The sequence below is a fragment of the Dipodomys ordii genome, unplaced genomic scaffold, assembly GCF_000151885.1.
Source record: "Dipodomys ordii isolate 6190 unplaced genomic scaffold, Dord_2.0 Scaffold119, whole genome shotgun sequence".
Taxonomy (NCBI): domain Eukaryota; kingdom Metazoa; phylum Chordata; class Mammalia; order Rodentia; family Heteromyidae; genus Dipodomys; species Dipodomys ordii.
The window spans coordinates 1,849,989-1,875,052 of record NW_012267335.1 but is presented as its reverse complement, the minus strand read 5'-3'; the positions used below and the strand labels follow the sequence as shown (position 1 = coordinate 1,875,052).

Genomic DNA, 25,064 nt, shown 5'->3' with positions numbered 1-25,064 from the left:
AGCCCTGGGAAGGAAAGTCTGTGAGACTCTCATCTCCAATAAACCACCAGAAAACCGGAAGTGGCGCCGTGGCTCAAGTGGTAGAGCGCTAGCCTTGGGCTGAAGAGCTGAGGGACAGTGCCCGGGCCCAGAGTTCAAGCCCCAGAATCTCTCCCCAACCCCTCACCCCCAAAAAGGTCTGCATGGCCACTCACAGAGCACACATAGAGCAGCAAGGCCCTATCTTTCTCCTTCATACCAACTTTCCACTGCCTCCATGATGATGAAATAAGTGAAATTATGAAAAATGGGCTCTTCCCTACAGAAGGAACTAGAGGTACCCTTTTCCTTGCTGTGCCTGTAATTCCATTGATCTAAATGAACGACAAATCACTTCACAGAAATACACTCCACTGAATTCTGTTCCTCAGGGAGTCCCAACGACCACATAGTCATCTCAAAGCATAGATTTCTCCGGGTTCAGATTCCTGCTCAAGTCAGCTGCGCAGCCCCTGATCTTCCTCTGAGCCTCAGTTCTTTAATGGACAAAATGGAAGTGGCAGTGGTATTTGTTCTAGTTAGTCATTAAATACTTCTGAAGCCTACTCAATACCAGGTGTCATGTAGAGAGTAGAGTGGCCAGCCTCCCCGGCAAGTGAGTGCCTCTCCTATAACTACTACCTTATAGAATCTTTGTGCCAGTAACAGATACGACGTGGAAACTTCTTAGCATTTGGTCTAACATCCAGGAGCTCAATAAAATGTTAGCCATTACTTTATATTAGTGCTAAAGTCCTGTTGCATGTCCAATTAGCTCACACCACCTTGATTAATGGACACTGTGATAAGGACAGTAACTACTGATTAAAGATACTAATCATAATTTTGGATGCAGAGCAGACCTTACTGGCATATTATATAAATATGCCCAGAGCAGAGAGCAAGGCCTTTATTAATAAGAAATGCTTGGGCTTTGGTAGTGAGTTTCATAGTCAGTTTTTGGTCTAAGACTACGTGGTGTTCAGATGCTCCTAAGAAAACGGATGTATTTGTCTGTAAAAGTCATCAGCAAATGTAAGCAAGATTACCCAATTGTTTTCTTGAATCTAAATTTATGGATAAATTGCATCTTACTGTCTTATTACTCTTGGAAATAGCTCATGCAATTATTTAATAGTTTACTTTTCTGAATACATACTAGATTTTTGACATTTTCTGGATCTTTAAGAGACGCGAGCGTTTGTTGTTGGTAGGCCAGAGCCCAAGGCCTTAGACATGGCAGAAATGCCCTCTGCCGCAGAGCTGCTTGGACGCTTTGTCCTACTTTGCTCAGCGGTAGTCTTTGGGACCTTCTTTGTTCAGATGATGCTGTGTTTCTTGTAGCTGAGCAATCATTTCCTGACTCCTGTCTGCCACTGTTGCGGGTGTCACCTCTCTCCCCTTTTCCCACTATATAACTCCATTATTGTTATTTTGAGACTTTTTACTCTGACTTTGGCCTTTCTTTCTGCCTGCCTCCTTCCCTCCCTCTCCATCCCTCTCTCTTTCCCTTCCTTTCTTCCTTTTTAAAAAAATATATAATTTCTATTGTAAAGATACTGCACAGAGGGGTTACAGTTACATGTGCAAGGTAACGAGTCCATTTCCTATCAAGCGTTGTTACACCCTTCTTTGTTTTCCCCCTACCATCCCTTCTCCTCCTCACCTCCCCAATTCATCCCGCCCTCCTCTACCTCCCCCCCTCCAAAGTTGTAAAGTTCGTTTTCAACATAATGTCTTGTACATCTCATTGCTATAATGGGTCATTTTGTTATTTCCTTTCCCCTACCCAAATTAGAAAAATGTATATACAAGATGCAGGGTACCAGAATCAAATACAGTGACAACAGGGGTTGGACCATGGGGGAAGAACATACAAATCACATAGTACATTAAGCAACAAAGATAAAAGCTCTTATGTGCCTATCCTGGGCTTCCTTTCTACCTTTTGTGCCACTTCTGGGGATTGAACTTGTGCTCTTGCTTGGCTTTCCTGCCTCAAGGCTAGCACTCTACCACTTGATCCACAGCTCCACCTCTGGCTTTTTGGTAGTTAATTGAAGATAAGAGTCTTGTGTGTTTGTCGGCTTTGAACTTGGATCCTCAGCAATAGCTCTAATCGAAAAAGGGAAGAACTGAAGTCTGAAATATACTTGGTCCTGTTAGAATTTATTAAAAAATACATAAAAATAAGTAGAACAATAGTTTGAGGACCTAAGCTGGGTGCTGGTGGCTCATCCTGAAATCCTAGCTACTTAGGTAGCTGAGATCTGATGATGGTGGTTTGAAACCAGCCCTGGCAAGAAAGTCCGTGAGACTCTTATCTGCAATTCACCACCCAAAATCTGAAGTGGAGCTGTGGCTCAAGTGTTAGAGTATTTGCCTTGAACACAAAAGCTCAGGGACAGAGCCCAGGCCCTGAGTTCAAGCCTCACGACCAGCATACCCACAAAAAAAAGGCTTTAGAATATTAATTGGCAACTTCGATGGCTATCACCTGGTTACAATTTGTAGAAATTTCCTGTATCATTTGATTCTTTCCAATAAACTTCCAAAGATCTCCAAGTAATTTCTACTTTCCTCGGTGTTTAGTTACAGCATGAGAACATGCTATAGGAGCAATACATTTTCAAAGGAACTTAAAACAGCTTAGAGGAAGCTTTGAAATAGTATAAATTGAATACAAGCAACATATGTGTCATAGGCTTAAAACTAGATCCATTGGTAGTTGAGCCGCATCAGTAAGTGGTTACTTAAATATTGTACATAAAGGAGGTAGAGGACACGATGCGTCGTTTAAATTTTTGTCCTCAGAGGCTCCCATAGTCTGGGGTTTTAGAATGGGTTCGAGTTAATAGTAGAGTAGGCGCTACATGGCAGAGTCTGGGCAGCCCTCCATTTATCTCCCAGCTCCTGGTGAGTCTGCCACGGGCTCACTTCACTTCCTTACATTGGCTCTGAATTTCCACTTAATGGAAGACTAACCGGGAAGCTAGTCAAAATAAGATTGAATTTATAGGTTTTCATGTAGAATGGAACCACCTGCTATTTCCACTGCTTTTAGAGTCTCTCATAACTAGACAGCTGAAACGAGAAAGTGAATCTTAAATTCAACACTACATTCCAATCATCTTTTTTGCCTGATAAAATGTTATATTTCACCCCCACCGAGGCTTGGTAATGACATTTATAGCTCCTCAGCATTCTAGACCTGTACAGATTCTCAAAAATTGGAATATTTTACAATTTGAACGTATTATACATTTTATTTTTTTTACCTTTCTGTGAAATGTCAAGACCAGTAAACACAATTCTAACAAAAAATTTCAGCTTTAAGAGAAAGCAAAGAACATTTAAGTGTGTATCAATTTTTACCGTGACAGATAAAAGGGAAGAAATTCTTAACACACTGAGTTACCGATGCCATTCTCAAACCCTCTCACCTGCAGGATGTCACAGTCTGCTTTGTAGTAGAACTTCAAGAATGTTTCAGCTTAAGTTGAAACAGTTGTAAAAGGGCCATTTCCATGTTAGATTTCCAGAATGCGTACATTCATTCAAATCTACTCTCTTATTTCCTCAGAGTGACCTGAGTGGAATACTTCTTTTCACTTTGCTTTGATGGGGTGCCACACATGGGCGGAAAGCACAGTGGCTCAGCCATGTCTGCCGTGCACAGGGCCGGGGACTTTCTGGGACATAAGGTGAATATGCTAGCACTCAGAGGATTTCCATTCAAAGACAGGCCGGCGGTAGGGGAAAAGTTCACTAGACACCCTGTCCAAAATAACCAGCTAACAGCATGACTGGTGCGGTGGCTCAGTGGCAGAATGCCAACCACGTCAGCAAGCCAGTAAGCAAGTCAAGTGAGTGCAAGGTTCTGAGTTCAAACTCTAGTACTGCCACTTCCAAATCAAATGACTGGGTGACCCCGTTGTCTGAGCCTCTGGAGATGGCTCCATTGGCTGCCCCCCAACACAGTAGATGGGATCATGATTGACAGGCCTGTGGGAGGGAACATCTCCCACTGAGGTAGGAAGCCAAGAAGATTCAGGGGTCTTGTTTTATAGCAACTCCACTCTTACAGGAACTAACCAAAGCCCAAGAGGACTACATTAATCTCTTCCATGAGCATACACCATCATGATGCAATTCCTCCCTACTAGACCTCCTAAAGCTTCCAGCAACTTCCAGCATCAGTACACAGAGGACTGAGTTTCCCCCACCTACACATAAGCCTTTGGTAAAGAGTGGCTGGATTATTAGAGTCACATCTCCCGTGTCTCCTTGTGGATAGCTTGAGTCCTTCCCAGGGGATCAGAGCCTGATGTACAGGTGGATTTCAAGTACCTGCGTCAGGTAATGAGTACATTTCCTTTTGCACAGTATTTTCTGTTCCCTCCCTTTCTCCCAGTCCCTCCCCCACCCCGTCTCCACCCCCAAGTTGTATAGTTCACTTTCATCAGTGTCCAGTGAGCACCACTGCTGTACTTTTTCACCTATTTGTGTGTGTGTGTGTGTGTGTGTGTGTGTGTGTGTGTGTGCATGTGTGTAGGTCCTGGGGCTTGTATTCAAGGCCTGGGTACTATCTCTGAGCCTTTTTTGCTCAAGGCTAGCTCTCTACCACTTGACCACAGCTCCACTTTCTTCCCTGCATTCTTAAGGAGACTAAATTTAGCTAATTTAATCTTTTCCAGGTGGCCAAGAGTCATCAACAGGAAAATTGATTCTTCTACATAGTAGGAGGTCACTGAATTTGCAAGGTCTCTTGGTTCCCACATTAAGTGGCCCCAGATGGCTGCATGCTTGTATGAACAGCTTTGTGTATGTGTGTGCCTGTGTCTGAACTTCAGCTGTTGTTTATTGGTGGTTTCCTGGTGTCTATTTATAACTTGCTGCCATGTTTTAATGAACTTATAGAGGGGTAAACACAATACTCTGTAAAGTAGATGGTAGTTTCCTAGACCACAGAAAGTTTGGCTTCTTGAAGTCATCAAAAGTTTGACTGATAGATAAGTAGGGGTATTCTCCACTCTAATCACAAGCAAACTCAGAATGAATCGCTTGTGCTGCGATTGATTTCTTTGGTCCCATTCTCTGAGGACATGGAGGACAACGGTTCAAGTCTCTTTCCTTAATGATACTGATTGGACACGGTTACGAGGTCATTAGAGAACCTGTCCTCACACTCCAGAGTCTCAGCCCTTGCTCATGTGTCTCGTTTTCCAAGTGATTAAACGTTTTCACTGTGACTTTGTAAATTCCCTTCGCAGCTTTTCTTTCACACGTCTTTTGGGCAGGCTAGTTTCAAAACCAAAATTGCAGTAATTTAAAAGTCAATTTTAACATTTATGCTTATTATCTCAAAATGATATTAATATCTTTTATATCATATGCATGTTATGAAGGGTAAAAGAGTTTAAGCATTTAACTAAGGGTCACTAAATCACTTATACGATTTTATTGAGTTATTAAAGAAATATACATGCACACATATATGGATACATACATATTTGTGTGCATGATATGTATCTTACATATACACACTGCCAATTGAAAGAGTAAACTTGATTTTTGGGAACACCAAAAGAATTATCCTATATCTTATGCATAAAACTTGATATAGGTAGTTTAAAATACTGAGAAATAAAATTGCTTCATGAGGTTGTTTGTTGGAACCAAGCCCTATTTTTTTTTTTTTTTGTGGGGCTTGAACTCTGGGCCTGGGAGCTATCCCTGCGCTCTTCAGCTCAAGGAGAGCGCTCGACCTCTTAAGCCACAGCGCCACTTCTGGTTTTCTAGTGGTTTATTGGAGATCAGAGACTCACAGACTTTTCTGCCTGGGCTGGCTTTCAACCATGATCCTCAGATCTCAGCCTCCTGAGTAGCTAGGATTGCAGACGTGAGCCACCAGAGCCCGGCTCAAGCTCTAATTAAGCTCTAATTCCAAACCTCTCCGCCTTCTCCCTCTAGTGCATACCTTGTGGATATGTGTAAGATATACTGCTTGGTTGGTCGGTACTTGTCTTTCTACAAAAGTCTGATGGTGCCAGACATTTCTCTGGCAATGGTTGTAACATTTGCTGTAAAATTTAATCCATGCTACCCACATTCATTAAACAACTGTTTGGTAAACCAAAATCAGTTTCTCCTCCTTAAAGACCACTTGGATATCACACAGCACTTGGTTTATGCACATGGATGAAATATTAGCACCATGTTCTGATCCTTTGAAAAGCATCGTTTCCAAAAAGTTCTCACTAACTTCCCAGCTGACTTAGAAATCCTAAGGCAATCTCATATACAATGGATAGATGATCTCCTATACATTAGAGTTAAGCCTCAGTTGCTGAGGCTTAATTGGCTCCTCAATTCTTTCCTGGTTATTTAGACACAGCCTACTTTACCCCAACATGTAAACAATGCTTGACTAATAATGTGATCAAAGTCCCAGGAATAGTAAGACGGGTTGCAAAGAAAGAAGTGACCAACTGTCACTTAGAAAACTTATGTAAAATTTAGAAGCTAATATTTGAACTCAGAAAAAATCTAGCCCTTTCAAAAGTCATGAAAGATAAACAAAATAACATTTTAGATACATGCTTTGTTTTCAAGTACTTATTTGGGGATAGAATTTGTTTTTCAGAGCCAACAAACTTACCTAGCAAGAATGGGAAATTGTCCAAAATGTGAAGTGTGTGATCATATTAGGACTAATTTCTAGCATTTCACTTAGATTGCTGGTACATTCCCATAAGTTTAAAAAAGGTGCTGATAAAGAACTCTACTCAAACAGTAAAGCAAGACCATTGTATATTCATCTATTATACCATGTGTGTGTGTGTTTGTGTGTGTGTGTGTATGTGTATATGTGTGTGTGTGTGTGTGAGAGAGAGAGAGAGAAAGAATGGTCCTGCTGATAGTTAAGATATTTAAGCCAAATATTTGAGTTGTTTTCCCCCCAAAAGTGAGGAAATTGGTTTACACAATTCATTTGCTATTGAGGCTCAAATAAACCCAGCAGACACGTCTTCTGTGCCCATCAGTTTTTGACAGCTGTCAGTTTACGGGTATGATCGCTTTATCTAAGCCTAACAAATGCCGCATTAGTATCTTCGGAAAATGGACTGTGAAAGCTGCAGTTTCACTGTCCCAAATCAATTACCGCAGCCTTCTACATAGAGTACCTTGGTTTGTGGGCACTGGGGCGGGCAGTGGGGGGTATTGATCCGAGTACAATGCCATGGGTAGTCAGGGAGAAAGGAGGAGAGTGTTTTCTGCTTAATGGGTTGGTATTAAGTAGGTGGGAATGGCTTCTAATTAGCCAACAATTGCTGTGTTTCCTGATTTCCCTCCTTCCCTCCTCCTGTCGGTCACCAGCTGCCAATCTGCCCCCATTTTTTTTTTTCTTATTTGGAGTTCATTGCTCACCACAGTGAGAGCCTTTGTTTAAGAAAGCAGGCTCCCAGGGTCTCAGCTGCCTGGGTACAGCTTGCTGCCTACGATGAGGAGCAACTGTCAGTTTATTTTATCTCAACCTTTTCATCATTCTGCTGAAACGGATCGACCGAACCCACCTGAGAGCGCTGAGGAATCTGCACCTCCCAGTCATTAGCTGCATGAACAGCCCTTGGTCGCAGAGCCAGGCAAAGGAGCACTTCCTGAAAGGCAGTCCACCTTCACCCCACCTTTCCCCTCCAACACAGGAGAATTCTGTCCCCTTTTAGTTTTTTGAAGCTGAACTGATGGGTGGTGATTCCTTTGACGTGCCTGCCTGCCGTCATAGAAGCCACCGTGTTTCGCTTTGGCCAAGAGCTGAGGAAGTACCTGTCTTCTATCACTGGCTTTCTTAGAATGATCTGAATAACGCGGGGGCAGGATTCCACCCATAGGAAAATCGAATATGAAACTGGAAAACATTTTACAGAATGGCTCTGTGACACCAGGTATTCAATGCCATCAAAAGGGACTGGTTTTACAGGTATGTGGTTCCACAGTGTAGTTTCTGTTGGGGGTTCCCTGTGTTTCATTTTTAAAACTAAGTAGAGAAACATTTCTCATACATGTTGGTGTGTTTACAAGCTCTCTCCCCATTTACCTTATGTCCAGAATGGATGTCAACAGGAGGATAGAATGAGAGCATTGCACCTGTTTTACACTGGAGCATAATATTTGGTAAAAATCAAAACCATGCGAAAGCATGGAAGGTTGAGGCTGTCACTCGCCACTCAGCACCACAGGGCCGTGAATGTCACACATAGAAATTTAGAAACACTTGGAAGGACAAGGACACTGAATGGAGAAGAGAAGTTTGGATAAATTATGAAGTGATAAGAATTTGATATGGTTTTGGAGCTAGGAAGCCCAAGAAACTTTTGACTTGATTTTTCTTAAAAGTAGGTATCTAAAGGAGAAAAAAGGAATGACACACTGATTTGAAGCATTTAACCCATTTCACATGGAATCTTCCTTCCTCCCTTCCCTCCCTCCTCTCTTCCTCTCTCTATCTCTTTTGTAGTACTGGGCTTTGAACTCAGGGCCTTCTGTTTAAGTGCTCTACCACTTGAAGAACCATAGCCTTATATCAGTTATTTATCAGATAGGGTTTGCATTTTTACCATCTCTCCCCCCCACCCCCCACCCCTGCCCTCCAGCCTGGTCTTGAGCACCAATCCTCCTACCTTCAGTGCATACATTTCTGGGATGATCACAGGTAAATTTATCACAACCTTTGGCAACAACAGTATTGCTAATGAATGTTGTCCTTTGACAAAGTGCTTTCTAGAGATAGTGTTGGGATGTGAAGAGCTGCACATAATATATTTAACACAATGATGAGTGTCCTTAGACCCCACTAAATGGGCTCATACATATGTGTGTTAATAGCATATGAGGGGAGCAAGCCTTGCATTATCACCTTAAATATTAAAAAAAGCAAACCTTAAGCAGCTTAAGTTCTGTCCTCACATAGAGAATCACCAGGTGTGGTTGTTAAAGGAACCTTTGTAAATGCTGTCATTAGATATTAATTCAGAAGGACCCTAAAATATATAATCATAATGACTCTTCCTCCTGGTCCCTCTCTCCTCCCCTATAATTTTGGTTTAAGTGGTCCTTGAATTGCTCATTGAGAAAGAGCCTCAGGATCATTGTGAAGTGAAATTTCCCACAGGGCATCTTGAAAAACTTATAGGTAGCAGAAAATTCAACCGATTATCTCATTTCACCAATGCAATGCTCCCAACCTTAACGTCATCTTTCCTCATCAGAGTTTACTACTTATAATTTCTTTAAAATAATAAAAATAAAAGAGTACAGTAAATTGGGTGTAGAATGTAGCAGAAAAATACCAGTGTGCTTTTCAGATGGCACTTATTTGTTTTTGTCAATAAAAATGTTTATTCTAGGTCACAAGGCAGAATATATTATGGTAGATTTTAGTCAAAAAGTCTATTGCTAGCCAGGTACTGGTGGCTCGCAACTGTACCCTTAGCTACTGAGGAGGCTGAGATCTGAGGATCGGAGGTTGGAAGGCAGCCCAAGCAGGAAAATCCATCTCTAATTAACCACCAGATAAGTGGAAGTAGTGCTGTAGCTCAAAGTGGTAGAGCTCTAGTCTTGAGCAAAAGAGTTCAGGGACAGTGCCCAGGCCTGAGTTCAAGCCTGACCACCCACAAAAAAATAAAAGGAGAGAAAATAAGTCTGTTGTTTTACCATCCATTTTTCACATAGGAGCCTTATGAGAAACTAATCAGAATCCTCAACATTCAGACCTCACTGGTAATTCTCCTTCTGGACAGACATAAAACTCAAAGTCATTATCAAGGCTTACAAGGACTAAATTGACTGCTTGCCCCTCCAAGCTCAGTCTTACCTATCTTTCCCTGGCTCCGCCTGCTGTAACCTCATTGGTCTTTTTGTTGTTACAAACCAGCCTACGGTTCCCCTGGACATTTTCTAACCTCCCTCTTAAGATATGTGCAGACCTGGCTTTCTCATCTCAGCCAGGTTTCCCTTCAGACTGTGCCTCTTTTAAGAGGGCTCTTGGAGCCTTCTGTTTGAAAGAGTCCTCTGCAAACCCCAGCTCTTTCTATCCTTTCAGTCATCTTTGTTTTCCCTTCATTACGCACAGCACGATTTCTCTAAAGCTTGCTCACCAGCCCCTGAACTTCCATTTCATGCTTACAAAAATTCCCTACTTCATGAGTTTAGATGGGGAGTTGAAGCTGGTTCTCATTGTAGGTGTTGAAAAGATACTCGTTTTCCCATCTTCCCTTGCAGCTAGGAAGAGGTCATGCAGCCAGCCTCCACCAATCAGCTGTGTGCATGGTAAACAGTTGCATTGGGAGCCCCTAGAAGAGGGCTCTTTAGAATCTAACCCACCAGCAGGGCTCTGTACCACAAAGCCTCCTGAAGACTGCTCCTGGCAGAGGTCAACCTGCTAATGTATAGGCACTGTTGCAAACTTTTCTCTGGACTTTTCCTTCTTCTTCTTTTTTTTTTTGATGTTATATAAACTTGGTTTTGGTCTATGAAACCCTGATTTTTCTGCCTACGTTTTTATTTGCAGGCAGTTCCTTGTATCTCTACCAAGTTCCTATAAATATTTATACAGGCCTAGGTTCACATAAGTATGATTATGATGATATCATAATTATTGAGTTATACTTTTGAGTGGGTCTATTTGTGAATATGGATTGTCTTATTTATAGGTATTTAAATTTTTCTTTCATTTCAGTATATGCTTTCATCTTTCTTTCCAACAAGCTGGTTTTCCTCTCCTTGTCTTTTAGAAATTATCTTGGTATATGGACAGGTATCCTGCAGAAACCTGTTATTTTTCTAGAAAGGGCAATTTCTGTGTTGGATACCAAACGTTGACAAAATTATGCATAATTATCTATGCAATTACACTTGCACATGCTTGGAGATTTTTAGCCAGAAATGCTTAATAACATTTGCATGGTTAAATGAGACAGCAGAAACAACGGAAAGGCCTTGGGGTATGGTCATCTATTGAAGCAGCCGCTTGGATTTTCAACATAATTAGTCATACAATTGTGTGCCTCAACTTAGTGGATCATGTAAGTCATGATAAAGATATTGAAAGTGGTGCTTCTAATACCCTGCTCGCTATTTCTTGCCAATCAAATGACTCAGGGACATACTATTTTCACATTTCATCATACACATTTTCAAGTAAGATTACAATGTAACATCCTGGTTGGAGGTGAGTGAGTGACAGACAAGTGGATTGATGAAAAAGGGAATTCACTCAGAGGAGATGTGGCTGAGAGGCAAGCTGGACATGTGTTCTGAGAGAGTATCACTGTGATAAACTGGGGCAGCAGTCTGCTTATCTGTGTTTGCTAGGGTTTATTTCTAGTACGGTGTGCAACACAACTTCTTTAAAAAATGTGATAGAAGGAAATTAGTAGCAAAAAGCTGGACACAATCAGTTCTGCTTGTAGAATTTATTTGGTTCTTTCACATCCTTGATAGCAAGTGATGGTAAAAGCTTGGGCCAAAAATCGTTCTGAATGCTATGAATAGCAGCCCCTAATTCTTATAGTGGTTATGTTTATTCAGCCTTTTCTGGCCTTTTTTAGTGAATTTATCTTTGTGGTTTTGCGACTTCATTTCATTTTTATTTCACATCTGAAATTAAGCAATAGAGAAGCTTGAAAACAAAATATCCATTCTCAGGAGCATAACATCTAAGATGTAAGGCTAGAACACCTTTGAAAATGTTGAACTAAACTTCCTTTGGTAAGAGTACAAATATAGTTCATTCGCTACTGATACAACGGGATGAATAGTCTTAATGTAGATAAATCAGACTGATTTCACCAGAGGCGAAGATGAATCATCCTATTTCTCATTCAGATTTCTAAATTCTCGTTTCTCATATTTTGATTCATGTTGGAGGTCAATAAATGCAGTTTCTTAAAGGCATAAGACTTCAACAAACAGACTCTGGTTTTCCCTATTAGTTTGTCCAAGTCTAACTTTATTTAATACATTAAGGAGCATGATTAAAAACTGTGTGCTCAGGACATCTGATTGAGGGCTAGGATGAAATCAAAGGTAGAAAAAAGATAAATGCACTGTTAAATTAGAGGCTTGGGGAGGCTGAGGGTTGGTCAGTGCTTTTTAATATTAATTCATTGCTGCCGTGATTCAGAGGGCTCCAATAGCTTCCAGTGCTGTGTTCGATAATTTTTGAGTAGGGTCTAGCTTTTTGCCTGAGGAAGCCTGGACTGTGAGCCCCGTTTATGTTTCCTGCATAGCTGGGATGACACGTGTGCGCCATGACACCCACTCTTCTATAACGGATGGAGATGGAGTCGTGAGAGCTCTTCCCCCAGGCTGGTCTTGAACCATGACCCTTCCCCAAGACACCTTCCAACGTAACTAGGCTCGTGGGTGAGAGCCACCACGTTTAACGCTGGCTCACTGTGTTACAGAACACAGATGGCAGGACATTCAGTCTAGTCCGGTAGTTAAAAAAAAACAAAAACAACCACAAAGAAGACAGAATTGAAAGACAAGTGGAATTTTGTGACCAAGACACACACAAACACACACACACACACACACACACACACACACACACTGGGGTAACTTTAGACAGAATGAGATTTGATGAAACCTGTGATTCCGGTGTCCATGCTTTAAGTATTGTTAGCATGCTACTTATTTTTCAGAATAAATTTTATAAATCAATTAACAAGAAAGTTGTCCTAATAGAACCTTACCAAAAAGAATGAGATCCACATAGGAAAGAGTCTTTTTGCCCCCCAAATTCTAGCAGTAGTGAAAAGCATTTAACATCGGTACAGTGTGTGGAATGTGGGACACACCCTGCAAAAGGACATTGCTGGTAGAAGAGGACTAATCCTCTCCACAAACCCTCTGAAACAAATACAAATGGGGAACATCAGGTTTTCCCAGAACTGGAGATCCTAGCCTTAACAAAGCCTCAGCCTTTACACTGCCCTAGCCAATGAACAAACTCGCCTTAAGCATTCTAAGTTAGCAATTAAAGACAGCACAGAAACAAAAACGGGATTAGAGAAACTCAGCTACATTTTTTTTTCTCCCACAGAAGTGGCAAGTTCATTGTGCATTGGAAAGTTAAGGCTGGTAACACCACTAGCTACCAGGAAGTGTGAGCAGAATCTAAAAGAAGTATAGTTTTGTTTGAGCAATCAAGAATTCTCTTTTATTGAACCAAGGCAGCAGATAGAGAAGGAGATTCTCAGAAGGGGGAAGGAAGGAAAAAAAGAAAAAGGAAAAAAAATCTTTCAACCCGAGGGATCTAGAGCTACATTATTATTTCCCAATGAAGTGAATGTCAGCTTCTGAAGAAATGCTTCGTTTCTTCAGAAAGCAACTAGTCACTTGTGTTGTAGAAAACAGACGGAAGGTGGGAAAACTATATTTGAGTGAGAACATCTGATATTCAGCCTCAAAATTTTCTCTCAAAATTTGGTCACAATTAAGTATTGATTTGTCCCTGTCAGTATGTTTCTTCTTTGGAAATACTCTGTTTTCTTATCAACTGCAGAAACCCCTGGACTTTTTTTTTTTTTTTTGTCGGTCGTGGGGCCTGAACTCTGGGCCTGGGCACTGTCCCTCAGCTCTTCAGCTCAAGGCTAGCGCTCTACCACTTGAGCCACAGCGCCACTTTCGGCTTTTTTCTTTTTGTTTATGTGGTGCTGAGGGATCGAACCCAGGGCTTCATGCATGCAAGGCAAGCACTCTACCACTGAGCCACCTTCCCAGCCCAAATCCCTGGACTTTTAAAGCCCTTTCTTGATAATTGGAGAAATACACTTATAGGCTCTGTCATGATCTCAATAAACTTAGCTAAAAAGTTGCCTACCTTTCCTTTGGACATTAGCATGGAGTATAGAAGCAAGGTATTTTAATACTTTCTATGCCCTCTGCCTCATCTGTGACTAGTAATGAAAATACAACCCAAAGATTCTAAGGGTCTCTGCTTCTTTAAAACAAAAACCATAGGTTGGCCCGTGGCCTGTAAACATCCACCATCCTACACAGGAATGGCTCCCCACTGTCCCTTGCTCCCCAAGACTGCTGTCTCCAGAGCAAGCTCCAGAGCCTGGGGAAAGCCAGGAGAGCCTATGTGAAGTCTTGGTAATAGGACGCTGCAGATGGCAGCATCTCACTACACTGAAGGTGCACTGTGCAACCACACAGTCTGCTGCAGACATTGAGCCTTTCCAGGGCTAATGCTCTCCAAATGGAGATTCAGGGACCCAGGCTCCTGCCATCTTATAGCTCCACTGTTTTTAGGAAAGCATCTTCATCTCCTATAGCAAGGCAAGAATCAGCCTCGGGTCTCTGGTGGGCCCGCCTGGGATGAAGCGCCCCAGCAGTGACTTTGGCCTCGGGCCCACTTGGCCATGCCTTGTCACAGAGTCCTGCCAGTAGCAGAAGGCTGGGAAGTGCAGTGCTCCACACGCTGGGCAAAGCCTAGCGCCGATGCTGGGGAGCACCTGGGCTTGTGACTCCTCCTCTTCCAGCAATGGCTAAGGGAGCCTCCAAAATGATCAGCAGTCCTAACAGTTTTTTGGTGGTGGTTGTTTGATGAAGGGAGAAGAGACACGTTAGCTTGCATGAGATTCATGGGAGAGTAGTTTATCATTTAAAAACTCTAATAACCTTTTTTTTTTTTTCCAGGGAAAAAAAATTGAAGGAAGGAAAGAAATGGCCTCCAGGACTGGTTTACGGAGCTACAATTCAGTGCAAATTCCAGAAGCCACAATACTGATGCTGGGCTTAACCCATGATTATCTTGTCCCAATCTGGCTGAAGGATTTAACTGCATACTATGTCGCGATTCCCTTGAGTTCTAGCCACGGGTGATCATCTAGCATTTAAACCAACGCTAATAATTCCGACTAAGTACAAGGACTTTCAGGCATAAGAGGTGTCTCAATCAGTGCAGTCACACCGATTGTTTAAAAACACGTTTCAAGCTTTGGAAGAACGGCTGTTCTCAGCAGGTGTGGAATTAATTCGGGAGGAGGGGTATGTGAGAACACCGAGTGTTTTTTTTTCTTTTAACAATTCAGAGAGAATATCACATTTTGAAATATTGCCTCTGATTTAAAATATTTAACAGACTTCTACCATAAAAACTAGGTCATTCAACAAATAATTCAGATTTTTTTTCTTCTGCACTATTATATGTCAGGTGTGTGCTCACTGCTGGGGTGACAGAGATAGCCGAAGTTGCTCCTTCATGACAGGTAATGGACAGCATTGCCTAGAGTTTTATTTTTGCAAGTAACAGAAATCCCAGCTATTTGTGGCTTTGGAAATAGAAAAAAAGTCTGGGTTAGAGAGATGTTGGCCAAAGGACTCAAAAGTTCAATCAGACAAAAGGAATAGGTTCAGGAGTCTACTGTGCAATATGATTTTAGTAACTAATAATATCTTTTGAAAATTACTGAGAGCAGACTGTAAATGTTCTTACCACAAAATAAGTATTGAAGCAATTCATATATTAACTAGCTTGGTAGAAACATTTTACCATATATACGCACACATAGGTTTCAAAACATCACATTGCACCTAAGTATGCACAATTTTTATCAACTAAAAATACTAAAATAAAATTAAAGGGACACATTGCCCAAAAATGTTGTTGGTAACATAGCTGGCTAAATGGCTATAAGTACAGGTCTAGTTTAGCATTGTGATTAAGCTTAATAAAAAAAGGTATTTTTTTCTATGCAGCTATTTTATATTTGGGTCTGTGCTCTCCCCCAAAGCAAGATTAATTAGCCTTTGCTACCTTGCTACCAAAAAAAAAAAAAGGAAAAAGGGAAAGGTTTCCATGACTGTAGAAATAGTAGTTATAATAAGATGACTAAATTACACTGTGGAGAATTCAGTAGAAACAAACCGTAGCTCCTCAGTCTTCCACAACCAATCCGTATCAATTGTTTCAGGCTTCTATAATTTCACTGAAGTGAAATATTTGACTTTTTTTTCCTCCCTGAATTTCTATGTTTGGGAGAAAGACTATTCTTTTTTTTTAATTATCATTTAACGTTTTTATTTCCTTTTAGAATTTTTACTTTTTAGAAAAGTAGTTGTTCAAAGCCGTTTCAATTATTCTGCCACTGGAAGACCTACGGATCTTTGCAAGCCTATCTGGGTGTTGGAAGAGCGGGAAGGCGGCTGTGGGTGCCCTATGAAAGCTGACATGGAGTCACTGCTCCATTTCATCTAGGGACCTGCTGCTCTCCCTGCTCGATTCCCTTAGGGGGTCAGGTTCCTCTGCTTAAAAGAATATTGCCTGCTCTCTGAGCTAATGATTTGTTTGGAGGATGGAAGTCTCCAAGGTGGTGATAACCGCACAGCTTTTATAATGTATCTTTCAGATCTTTGATCTGATTTTTTTTTCTCCTGAATACATGGGACCCCTCCATGCAAGATTAAAGATGCCTCTTTGTAGAAGAAAGGCAAAAATTCGAAACTTAAAAGCGGCTCCGGTTTCCAAATAAGATTTTTGGAGTTTTTTTTTTTTTTTTTCATTTTGTCAACATCGTGTTTAGTGAGCGGCTTCCTTCATTCATGTGATAATTGGATGGGGAACACAGGCTTCCCAAGGAAGCTACAAATTTGGTTTTTAAAAAGTGGTTAGTGCTCGCTAGCTTATGATCAGAGGATAGGCACACACCCCAAATTCCACCTAATTCAACAGATATTTACATGCATCCTAATAGATGTCAAACAATCTTCTTTTATAGAGAATACTAAGAATCAGGACCTTTTTTTTTTCTTTTGAGAGAGAGATTTCTACTCAAATTGGGCAGCAAAGCAATGGTACGCAGTAGGGTGTAACAGATAACCTGATTTTGAGGAGAAATGAATGACATTTGATCTGGGAACAGAGAGAAGAGACCACTGAGAAGGAGGGGAGGAAAGAGATCAGAGAAAATTTCAGCACTTAAGGATTTTTCTTTTCTTTTTCTTTTTTGGGAGGGGGTAGGTTATGGGGCTTGAATTCAGGGCCTGGGCACTGTCCCTGAGCTTTTTTGCTCAAGGATACTGCTCTCTCATGTTGAGCCACAGCACCCCTCCCAGTTTTCTGGTGGTTCATTAGAGGTAAGAGTCTCATGGATTTTCCTGCTGGGGCTGGCTTCAAACTGTGATCCTCAGATCTCAGCCTCCTGAGTAGCCAGGATTACAGATACGAGCCACCAGCGCCTGCCACTTAAGGACCTTTCTGCATAGGCCAGGTTTCCAGTGGTAAAGCTGACCGGAGAGGTGATAAACGGAAGGTTGATGCCATGGGAAGGGGTCCAAAGTGTCCAGAAGTTTGCATTTAACCAAAAGTCAGTGAGAAGCTAATTGAGAACTTTAAGCAGAGTAAGGAGAAAGAGTTATGTTTAATTACTATTTTGATGCATTTTAATTTTTGCTATAATTTGAATAAGAAGTATGTCTGGGTAAACAAGCATGCTTTTTCATACTGTAGAGGTTTTTTTCCTCATAGAATAATTACATTAAATATGTCAGTTGTATGAGAATGAACTTCTCATTTGTCCTTAATTATTTTTCATTATTATAATGATATAGCACATCCATGCATGGATTTCTAATCTGTGTGAAGCCAGTCAGTAAGAAGGAATAGTTTTAGAGTACTTGGAAGGATGTAATTTCTTCCTCCTCCTTCAATCTACAAATAATTGACGTTCTAATATCTGAATAATATTTAAAATGCATTTTTTGGTTCTGTTCCTAAGTCATTTGGGACAAAATATGACCTTTCAAAACATAAGGAGATAAAGTGAAAGAACTATAGAAAAATAAATAGCTTTGTAGAGTAAACAAAAGCAGTAGATTTTTCAAAGGCCAAAACCAAGATGGATCTTCAGCCAGTCATAAGCCGTTTTTATTCAAGAGAAATGGTTTTCCTCTGTAGTTCTCATTGCAACAGTGAGAGTTTATTCCAGATAAAATTTGAAAATGTGAATAGCTCAGCTGATCCTCTACCAAACCTCTATCAGAGCAAGTCCTTGAACACAAATCATTTTTCTCTGCTTTGTCACCTCCTATTCTTGACAGAAAACCTAAGAGCCTAGGAATTATGGAACTCAAAAAATTATAGAACAAACTTCCAAGGCAACACAAAGTCCTGATGTGAGCAAATCATGACTTAGCAGTGGTTATTGGCAATTGGCACCCTTGGACACGTTGACACTCACCAGACTGCCTGCTTATGATGACTTTATCTTGTTTCCTCTTACTCTAAATATATTTGCAATAAGATTTATCCTGATTTCATAATCAGGGCACCACAAGTAGTCAGTGAAATTCTACTGACCTGTAACAGTCAATAAAATCCTTTTTTTGCTTTACTTACTATTGTTTATTATTTTATCTTGTGACTATATAAATATCCAAACATGTCCTCGTTAGAGCTAGAATGAGTTCAAATCACAGAGGAAATACTTCTTCAGACAGTACAGAGGCTTTGCCTCATGTTTCCACTTAAGTTACTGCAAAATCTTTCAAATAATTTACATTTGAAAGTTTAAGGTACAAATAATTGTGTAAGTCGAAGGCTTATCATGAACAACTAGGCTTGCCTGTTTGACGGAATCTTGTTATGTAGCCCAGGCTAGCTTTAAACTTAAATTCACCTGCTTTTGCCTTCCAAATGCTAGGATTAAAGGTGTGCACTATCATGCCTGGGGCCTTGTTTATTTTTTTCTTTAATATTCTTTACTAAAGTTCTTAACTGGAGACTACAGCTGAACCAAGTTGTCATACAAAACTCTTACATACTCTTGAGTTGTTTGTAGCTGATTAACTTTAGTTTTCCCCGTGATAGCAGGATATAGGAAAACAATATTAAAGGAAATCACTTTCAAATATTTTCTGATATTCAAGAAAAAATTAGTAAAATAGGAGAACGAACTACCAGTGTTAAGGTAAGTGCAGAATATAAAACAGCGTATTAGTCTTAAAAGCTTTCTCTTGCCCACATGTGATATGCTAATGAATGTTATTTTTAAAAAGTGTAATGTAATTTTACATTTCTTGCAATTGATCTATACATTATGGAACAGTGGACTATTATAGACTATTTTAGATGATGGGGAGCTGGGGTGGTGGCACACTCCAGGAATCTGATTACTCCAGTAATCTGCTCAGAAGATTGAGATTTGCAGAATCATGATTTGCAGCAAGACTGGGCAGAAAAGTCTAAGATTCCAGCTCTAAAACAATGAGTGTAAAAGTCGGGTGGGAGGCATAGCTCAAGTGGTAGAGTGCCAGCCAAACGAGTCAGCCAGGTAAGTGCGAGGTCCTATGTTCAAATCTCTGTAGAGCCCCCCCCCCAAAAAAAAAAGATGACTGGGAGAAAAAAATCAACTTGAGAACAGTGACTCATCAGGTAGGCCTAACCATTTACCATGATCATATGCTTCTCGTAAACGCCCAAAGTGCATTACGGTGTGTATAACTACCTCTCATGTAGGAAGGAATAAAAAAATTAGTAAAATTAACAGCCAAATTAAAATCACCAATGGTTGAACTACCTTGTCCAGCGGAAATGACCTGACTATGAAGCATGACAGAAATCACCAAGGCCCTACCCTGCTCCTTCTCGGGGTCCAGCTCCTGCTCAGGGTCCAGCTCCAGGTGGCTTCGGCTCTCCTTCCAGGACAGCAGACAGTCCAGGCCTCTGACGTTGTCGGAGCCAATGCAGTTGTTCATCGCCAGCATCATCTGGTGAGCTTTGGCAATGCCGTAATGAACTTTGGTTTCATCCATCAAAGACATGTTCCTGAGGTCCACTGTTGTGTCAAAAGCTTGCTGGAAGAATTTAGAAGCTTTGCTGTACTTTCCCTAAAACAAAACACAACAAAAAAAGTAACAGGGGCCATTTAGAATGTGTTCTGTCATCATTCCGTGTTTGCTCACTTCTCTTCCATGCCAAGCGCAGGCCTTTCAGGCTATGATGGCTCCTCTTTGAGAAGCAAGGGTGGCGTCCGGTAGACTAGGTTGGATCCGAACCTTTAATTTGGTCAGAAGCTGCAGTTATTACTTGGATTAAATGAAACTTAAGTTCTTTTTGATTAAAGAAAGGGGGAGCAAATATTGTCAGTTCCATCTGGTACCCAATACAACGTAGCAGATTGAAGACTGGCGGGGATGGGTGGGGTGGGTGGAGAGGAACCAAGCCATGTTGGTTTTGATGGAATTTTATTTCTCATACCATTGTATTTACCTAAGGAAATATTTCAATTATCCTGTTTCTTGTCACAGTAAAAGACCACTTTCTGCCAACTCAGTTAATGGAAAAAAAGGTGTCTATTTGCTGATTTGGTCATGGTCCTTATTTTCTCATAAATTTTCAACTGAGAACAGAAGGCCAACTAAGTTCTTTAAAAACCCAGGATCTCAATAACACCATCACAAAATTACTATATGACTATGCTTTTTAAAAAATTAAGTTTAGTGGAACACTTTAAACTTAAAAAAATTAAGATTTTTTTCTATCCATTACCTCTCTTCAAAGCCGTTACCCACAAATAGAAGCTTTCATGAAACACTGAAACTGGTGGCAGAAACTTTATATATATTGTGTCATTATCTTCCATCAGTCACCCCAGAAGAAAAATATTATTTTACAGAAAGTAAAATGGAGTCTCAGAAAAGAGGCACCTTCTGCCACCAGCAAATGCTCTGAAAATCCTCATGAAGAACTTTTCCTTAAGTAAGGATTTTGGGTTTAGGATTGAGCTCTACTTGTAAAGACTCCTCAAAACAAAACTGCCTGCCTTCAGTGACCCATAATCTTTTGGTCTTCCTTCTTCCTTTCCCTTCCCCCTCTTCTTCCTCTCTCTACTTTCATGCACACAAACAAAAATACTCACACTGCCCAAACATAGACATGTTCTACAGCACAGCGGGGAAACTGGAGTTGACAGTGGTCTATCCTGTATTTTATCAGTCACAAGGAGGCACTCAGAGCCACTGAACACAAAGTAAGGAGAAGGAGATGGAAACCTCAGTTGAGCAATTGTGTTGATCACACTGAATATGTGTCATCTCACCACACATGGTAACTATGGACAATCAATATAGTAAGAAAAAAAGAAATATAAAATAAACTTAAAAATATGGCTGATCACTTTGTTCTAAAGAAATGATTACCTGCGAGAGCATTTTACAGTAAATGTTTAAGTTATTTCTGCATATTTTATGAAGGAAATGAGCATAAACATAATGATGCAGAAATAGCTTTATTGCCAGAACCAGTACAGTTGGCATGGGTCTGCGCTTCCTTGATGATCTGTATAATTTTGGAGTTCAGAAGGCATCAGACTGCTGGAAAGGCAGGCTGCCAGCCAAGTGGGGAGAGGTCAGCAGGCCTGGGTGACAGGTCGCATACACTAACAACCCAGCCAATAAACACTGTGTGTACCCTACCCCCAAGGACAGGCCAGGCAAGGTGTTAATTCAAAGGATTTCTTCTAACTAAAGGGATTCACATCAGTAATAACATTGGTTGAGGTAAACATTGTTTTTCTCTTATTAAAATTACATGGAATTTATATAAGAAAAAGATCACTTAATTACGAAAAAATAAAACTGTACCAAAAGTGATATTTCTGTGATGAGCAAGTAAATGCGGACTGAGAAACAGTAGAAATGTGAGAGATGATGAAAATGGAGATTGTCTTGATAGGTACCAAAGGTACAGGGTCAAATATGTAAAAATATATAATGAGGCCAAACACTGCCTTAATAAAAGCATTTTGTTATTCCCCTTCTCCTCCCCAAGTTAGATACATGTATATACAAGATGCAGGGTACCAAAATCAAGTACAGTGACAATAGGGCATATACCATTGGGGGAAAGAGCATACAAAGGAAACCAAAAAAATCACATAGTACATTAAAAAGAACAAAAACAAAGAAAGATCTCTTGTGTTCCTATCTTGGGGTTCATTTCACTAAGCATCATCTTATATGGTCATATGTACAAAGCTTTTGAGCTTTTCTGCTCATCTGAAACAAAGGAGGGGGTAACAATGCTCCACAAGAAATGTACTCATTACCTTACTCATGTCACGGTAACCCCTCTGTACAGCATCTTTACAATAAAATAAAAAATTTAAAAAAGCAATAGAAATGCATCTAACTATTGTTCTAATTATACTACTGAATTTTATCATTTTAGGTGAGAATTTGAACTTGGAAAATGGGTGTAAATGAGTGGACATATATTCAAATTTTGAGAATTACTTTTATGTATTATCATGTTAAAAAGTACTTATTCATCTGTTCGTTTACTAAGCAGCCACCATGATTGGCCCCACACCAGAGAGTGGCAATTCAACAATGACAGAAGAGACAGAGAGAGTGCTGAGCTTGTCATTAGTGGAAGTAATGATATATACTTTGACTTTAACTAATAAGTGAATTTTCCCTAGAACAGAAGCACTGTAATTAGATAATTATCCTTCACTCAAGTTGTATATTGTATTACATCTGTAGGACTCAAATCTGGTCTAAACATAAATAGCCCAAAATCCTGCCAAGGAAATTGATCATGAATTCTCAGATGCAAAAATTTTTATACTTACTGTTTTGGAGTGAGTTTTAACTCTTAAAGAATTTATTATTTAAATTGAATCTTTGGTTTTTTAAAAAAAGTCTGTGCAGTCTTCCAGTTGTTCCTATTGTGAAGTTATATCTATTCTAATAAATTCAAAAGATTTCAAAAATCAGTCCTGACAACCTTAAATCTGAGTTAGAGAGATGGCGTGAGTTTAAGTCTCATAAATACATCTTACAGGAAGAAGACCATGTCTTTTAATGACAGGCGTATGGGAAAATTCTAAGTTAAGATCTCAGTGACATCAGAGATGTGAAACAATGCCTAAGCTGTTGTTGCATTATCACAGAATTTCACACAATATTCTGAGTTACCAATGGGTCGTCATGTCTAAGATATCACTCAATACATCCAGCAACCTCAAAACCAATGGGCATTTTCTCAGTAGTAAGGATTAATCATTTCCTGTCCCTCTTTCTCGTTACTGTAGTATTGGAACTATGATTCTTTTGATTATGTAATTTATCTGATCTTATTAAGGAACGAGAAATCACATAAAGGGTAAAGATCTGATGATCTCAGGATGAAGAATAAAATTTAAGGAAAAATTGATGAGTTTATACTAAGTGACTAAATCAACAAGCTAGTAGATTATGAGTCTAGAGTTGGGGAGGGAAGACTCAGGGGAGATTCATACCTGGGCTATTAAAGAGTTGGGAGTCAGCCAGGTACCAGGTGGCTCATGCCTGTAATTCTAGCTAGTCAGGAGGCTGCATCTGAGGATTTCAGTTTGAAGCCAGCAGAAAAGTCTGTGAAACTGTTATCTCCAATAAACTACTAAAAAAAAATAGCTGGAAGTGGCAATGTGGATCAAGTGGTAGAGTGGTAGCCATGAGCAAAAGAAGAACCAGGACAGAGCCCAGGACCAGAGTTCAAGTCCCAGGACTGGCAAAAACAAAAACAAAAGAAAACAAAAACAAAAGAGCTGGTAGTCGTTGTATATTTAATACACACTAGGAACTGGGAGGTCTACTAAGTCCCCTATGTTTATTTTAAAACTTCTGATCTGTACATAGCTTTTAAGGTGCCTTGTTACTAGCAACTGAAAGATGAAGCTCAAAGATCAAAGATCAAACTGAGGATCAAAGTATTAATTAAAAAATTTGCATAATGGCTCAGCTTCTTTATTAGTGGTTAAATCTATAGCTCAGATTTAGGTGGATAAAACCAAGGTCCTCTTTGTTTTGCTGTAACTTCCAATTTACTTTTAGTGCTGGTCTTGGGGCTTGAACTCAGGGCTTTGGTACTTTTCCTGGGCCTTTTTGCCCATGGATCCTCCTACTATAACTGAGCCACAGTTCCACTACTAGCTTTTTTTTTTTTTTTTGGTAGTTAACTGGAGCTAAGAGTCTCATGAACTTTCTGCCCAGGCTGACTTTTGAACTGTGACCTCCTGAGCAGACAGGATTATGGGCATGAGTCTCCAGCACCTGGCTCAATTTACTTGTGAGATTTTGACTTAGTAGAAAACCCAGGAAGTCCCTGAACTTGTAACTGTCTGGCCTTAGCCCCTTGAGTGCTGGGATTGTGGACATGTGTCACTAGCTTTCTTCTTGGAAAAGCTTGGTATATAGTTGTATATATTTATAGGGTGGTATTAAGCTATATAACTGGAATAAAGGTATTTAGTACAATTAGGAAATATCTGCAAGTCATTGAAAAGTAGAGATATAAATCATTTATTTTCAATGTTTTCCTAGGAAATGGCTTTTTAAAAACTTGAAAGAAATTCAAGTTGCTATTAAGATTTTCACCATCTCAAAAATTAAGAAGGAAAAAAGAACTACCATTTTAATCTAATGAATCTACTTTTTGGTGTCTATTACTGCTGTCAAATAATACTCTAATTATTTAACAATTCAGAGTTAGCCTGATAGGTCATCAGTAGCTTTTTTAATTTGAAGATTGCTCCCCAAATACTACTATTACTATTACTGCAACTTCTCCTCCTCCACTTCCTCCTCCTCTTCCTGCTCTTCCTCTTCCTCCTCCTTTTCTTCTTTCTTCTCCTCCTCTTTCTCCTCTTCCTCTTCCTCCTGTTTTTCCTCCTCCTCCTCCTCCTTTTCCTTGTATTATTATTATTACTATTACTACTGCATAAATATTAAATGCAACTTTAACACATTGAATATGTCTTAAAAAGATCAAGAGATCTTTCACAGTTGAAGAATATTATTGCCCTAAGAAAATGATGGATCCTATTCATGGTCAAACAATTAACGTTATGAGCCTCTTTCATATGATTTCTCAAAGAGATTCTAGGATGGAGAAAGGCCAAGGTTGGGAGAAAAAAACTCAAGAGCCCACAACAACCAGTGCACTTGCATACTGTCAAAAATCTTAAGTGTCCTACAAAACCACTTTGGTG

The 25,064-nt window shown here is 40.1% G+C and overlaps 1 protein-coding gene across 1 annotated transcript in view; it reads right to left on the bottom strand.

Annotated features, from left to right (window-relative positions):
* Ttc29 (tetratricopeptide repeat domain 29) overlaps nt 1-25,064 on the bottom strand; it is a 127,789-nt gene that overhangs the window by 18,895 nt on the left and 83,830 nt on the right. Inside the window, exons 10-12 of the mRNA XM_013029523.1 lie at nt 19,668-19,917; nt 17,360-17,366; nt 6,022-6,028 (exon numbers count right to left, since the gene is read on the bottom strand). Coding sequence (XP_012884977.1) covers nt 6,022-6,028; nt 17,360-17,366; nt 19,668-19,917 — 264 coding nt within the window. The remainder of the gene's footprint in view (nt 1-6,021; nt 6,029-17,359; nt 17,367-19,667; nt 19,918-25,064) is intronic.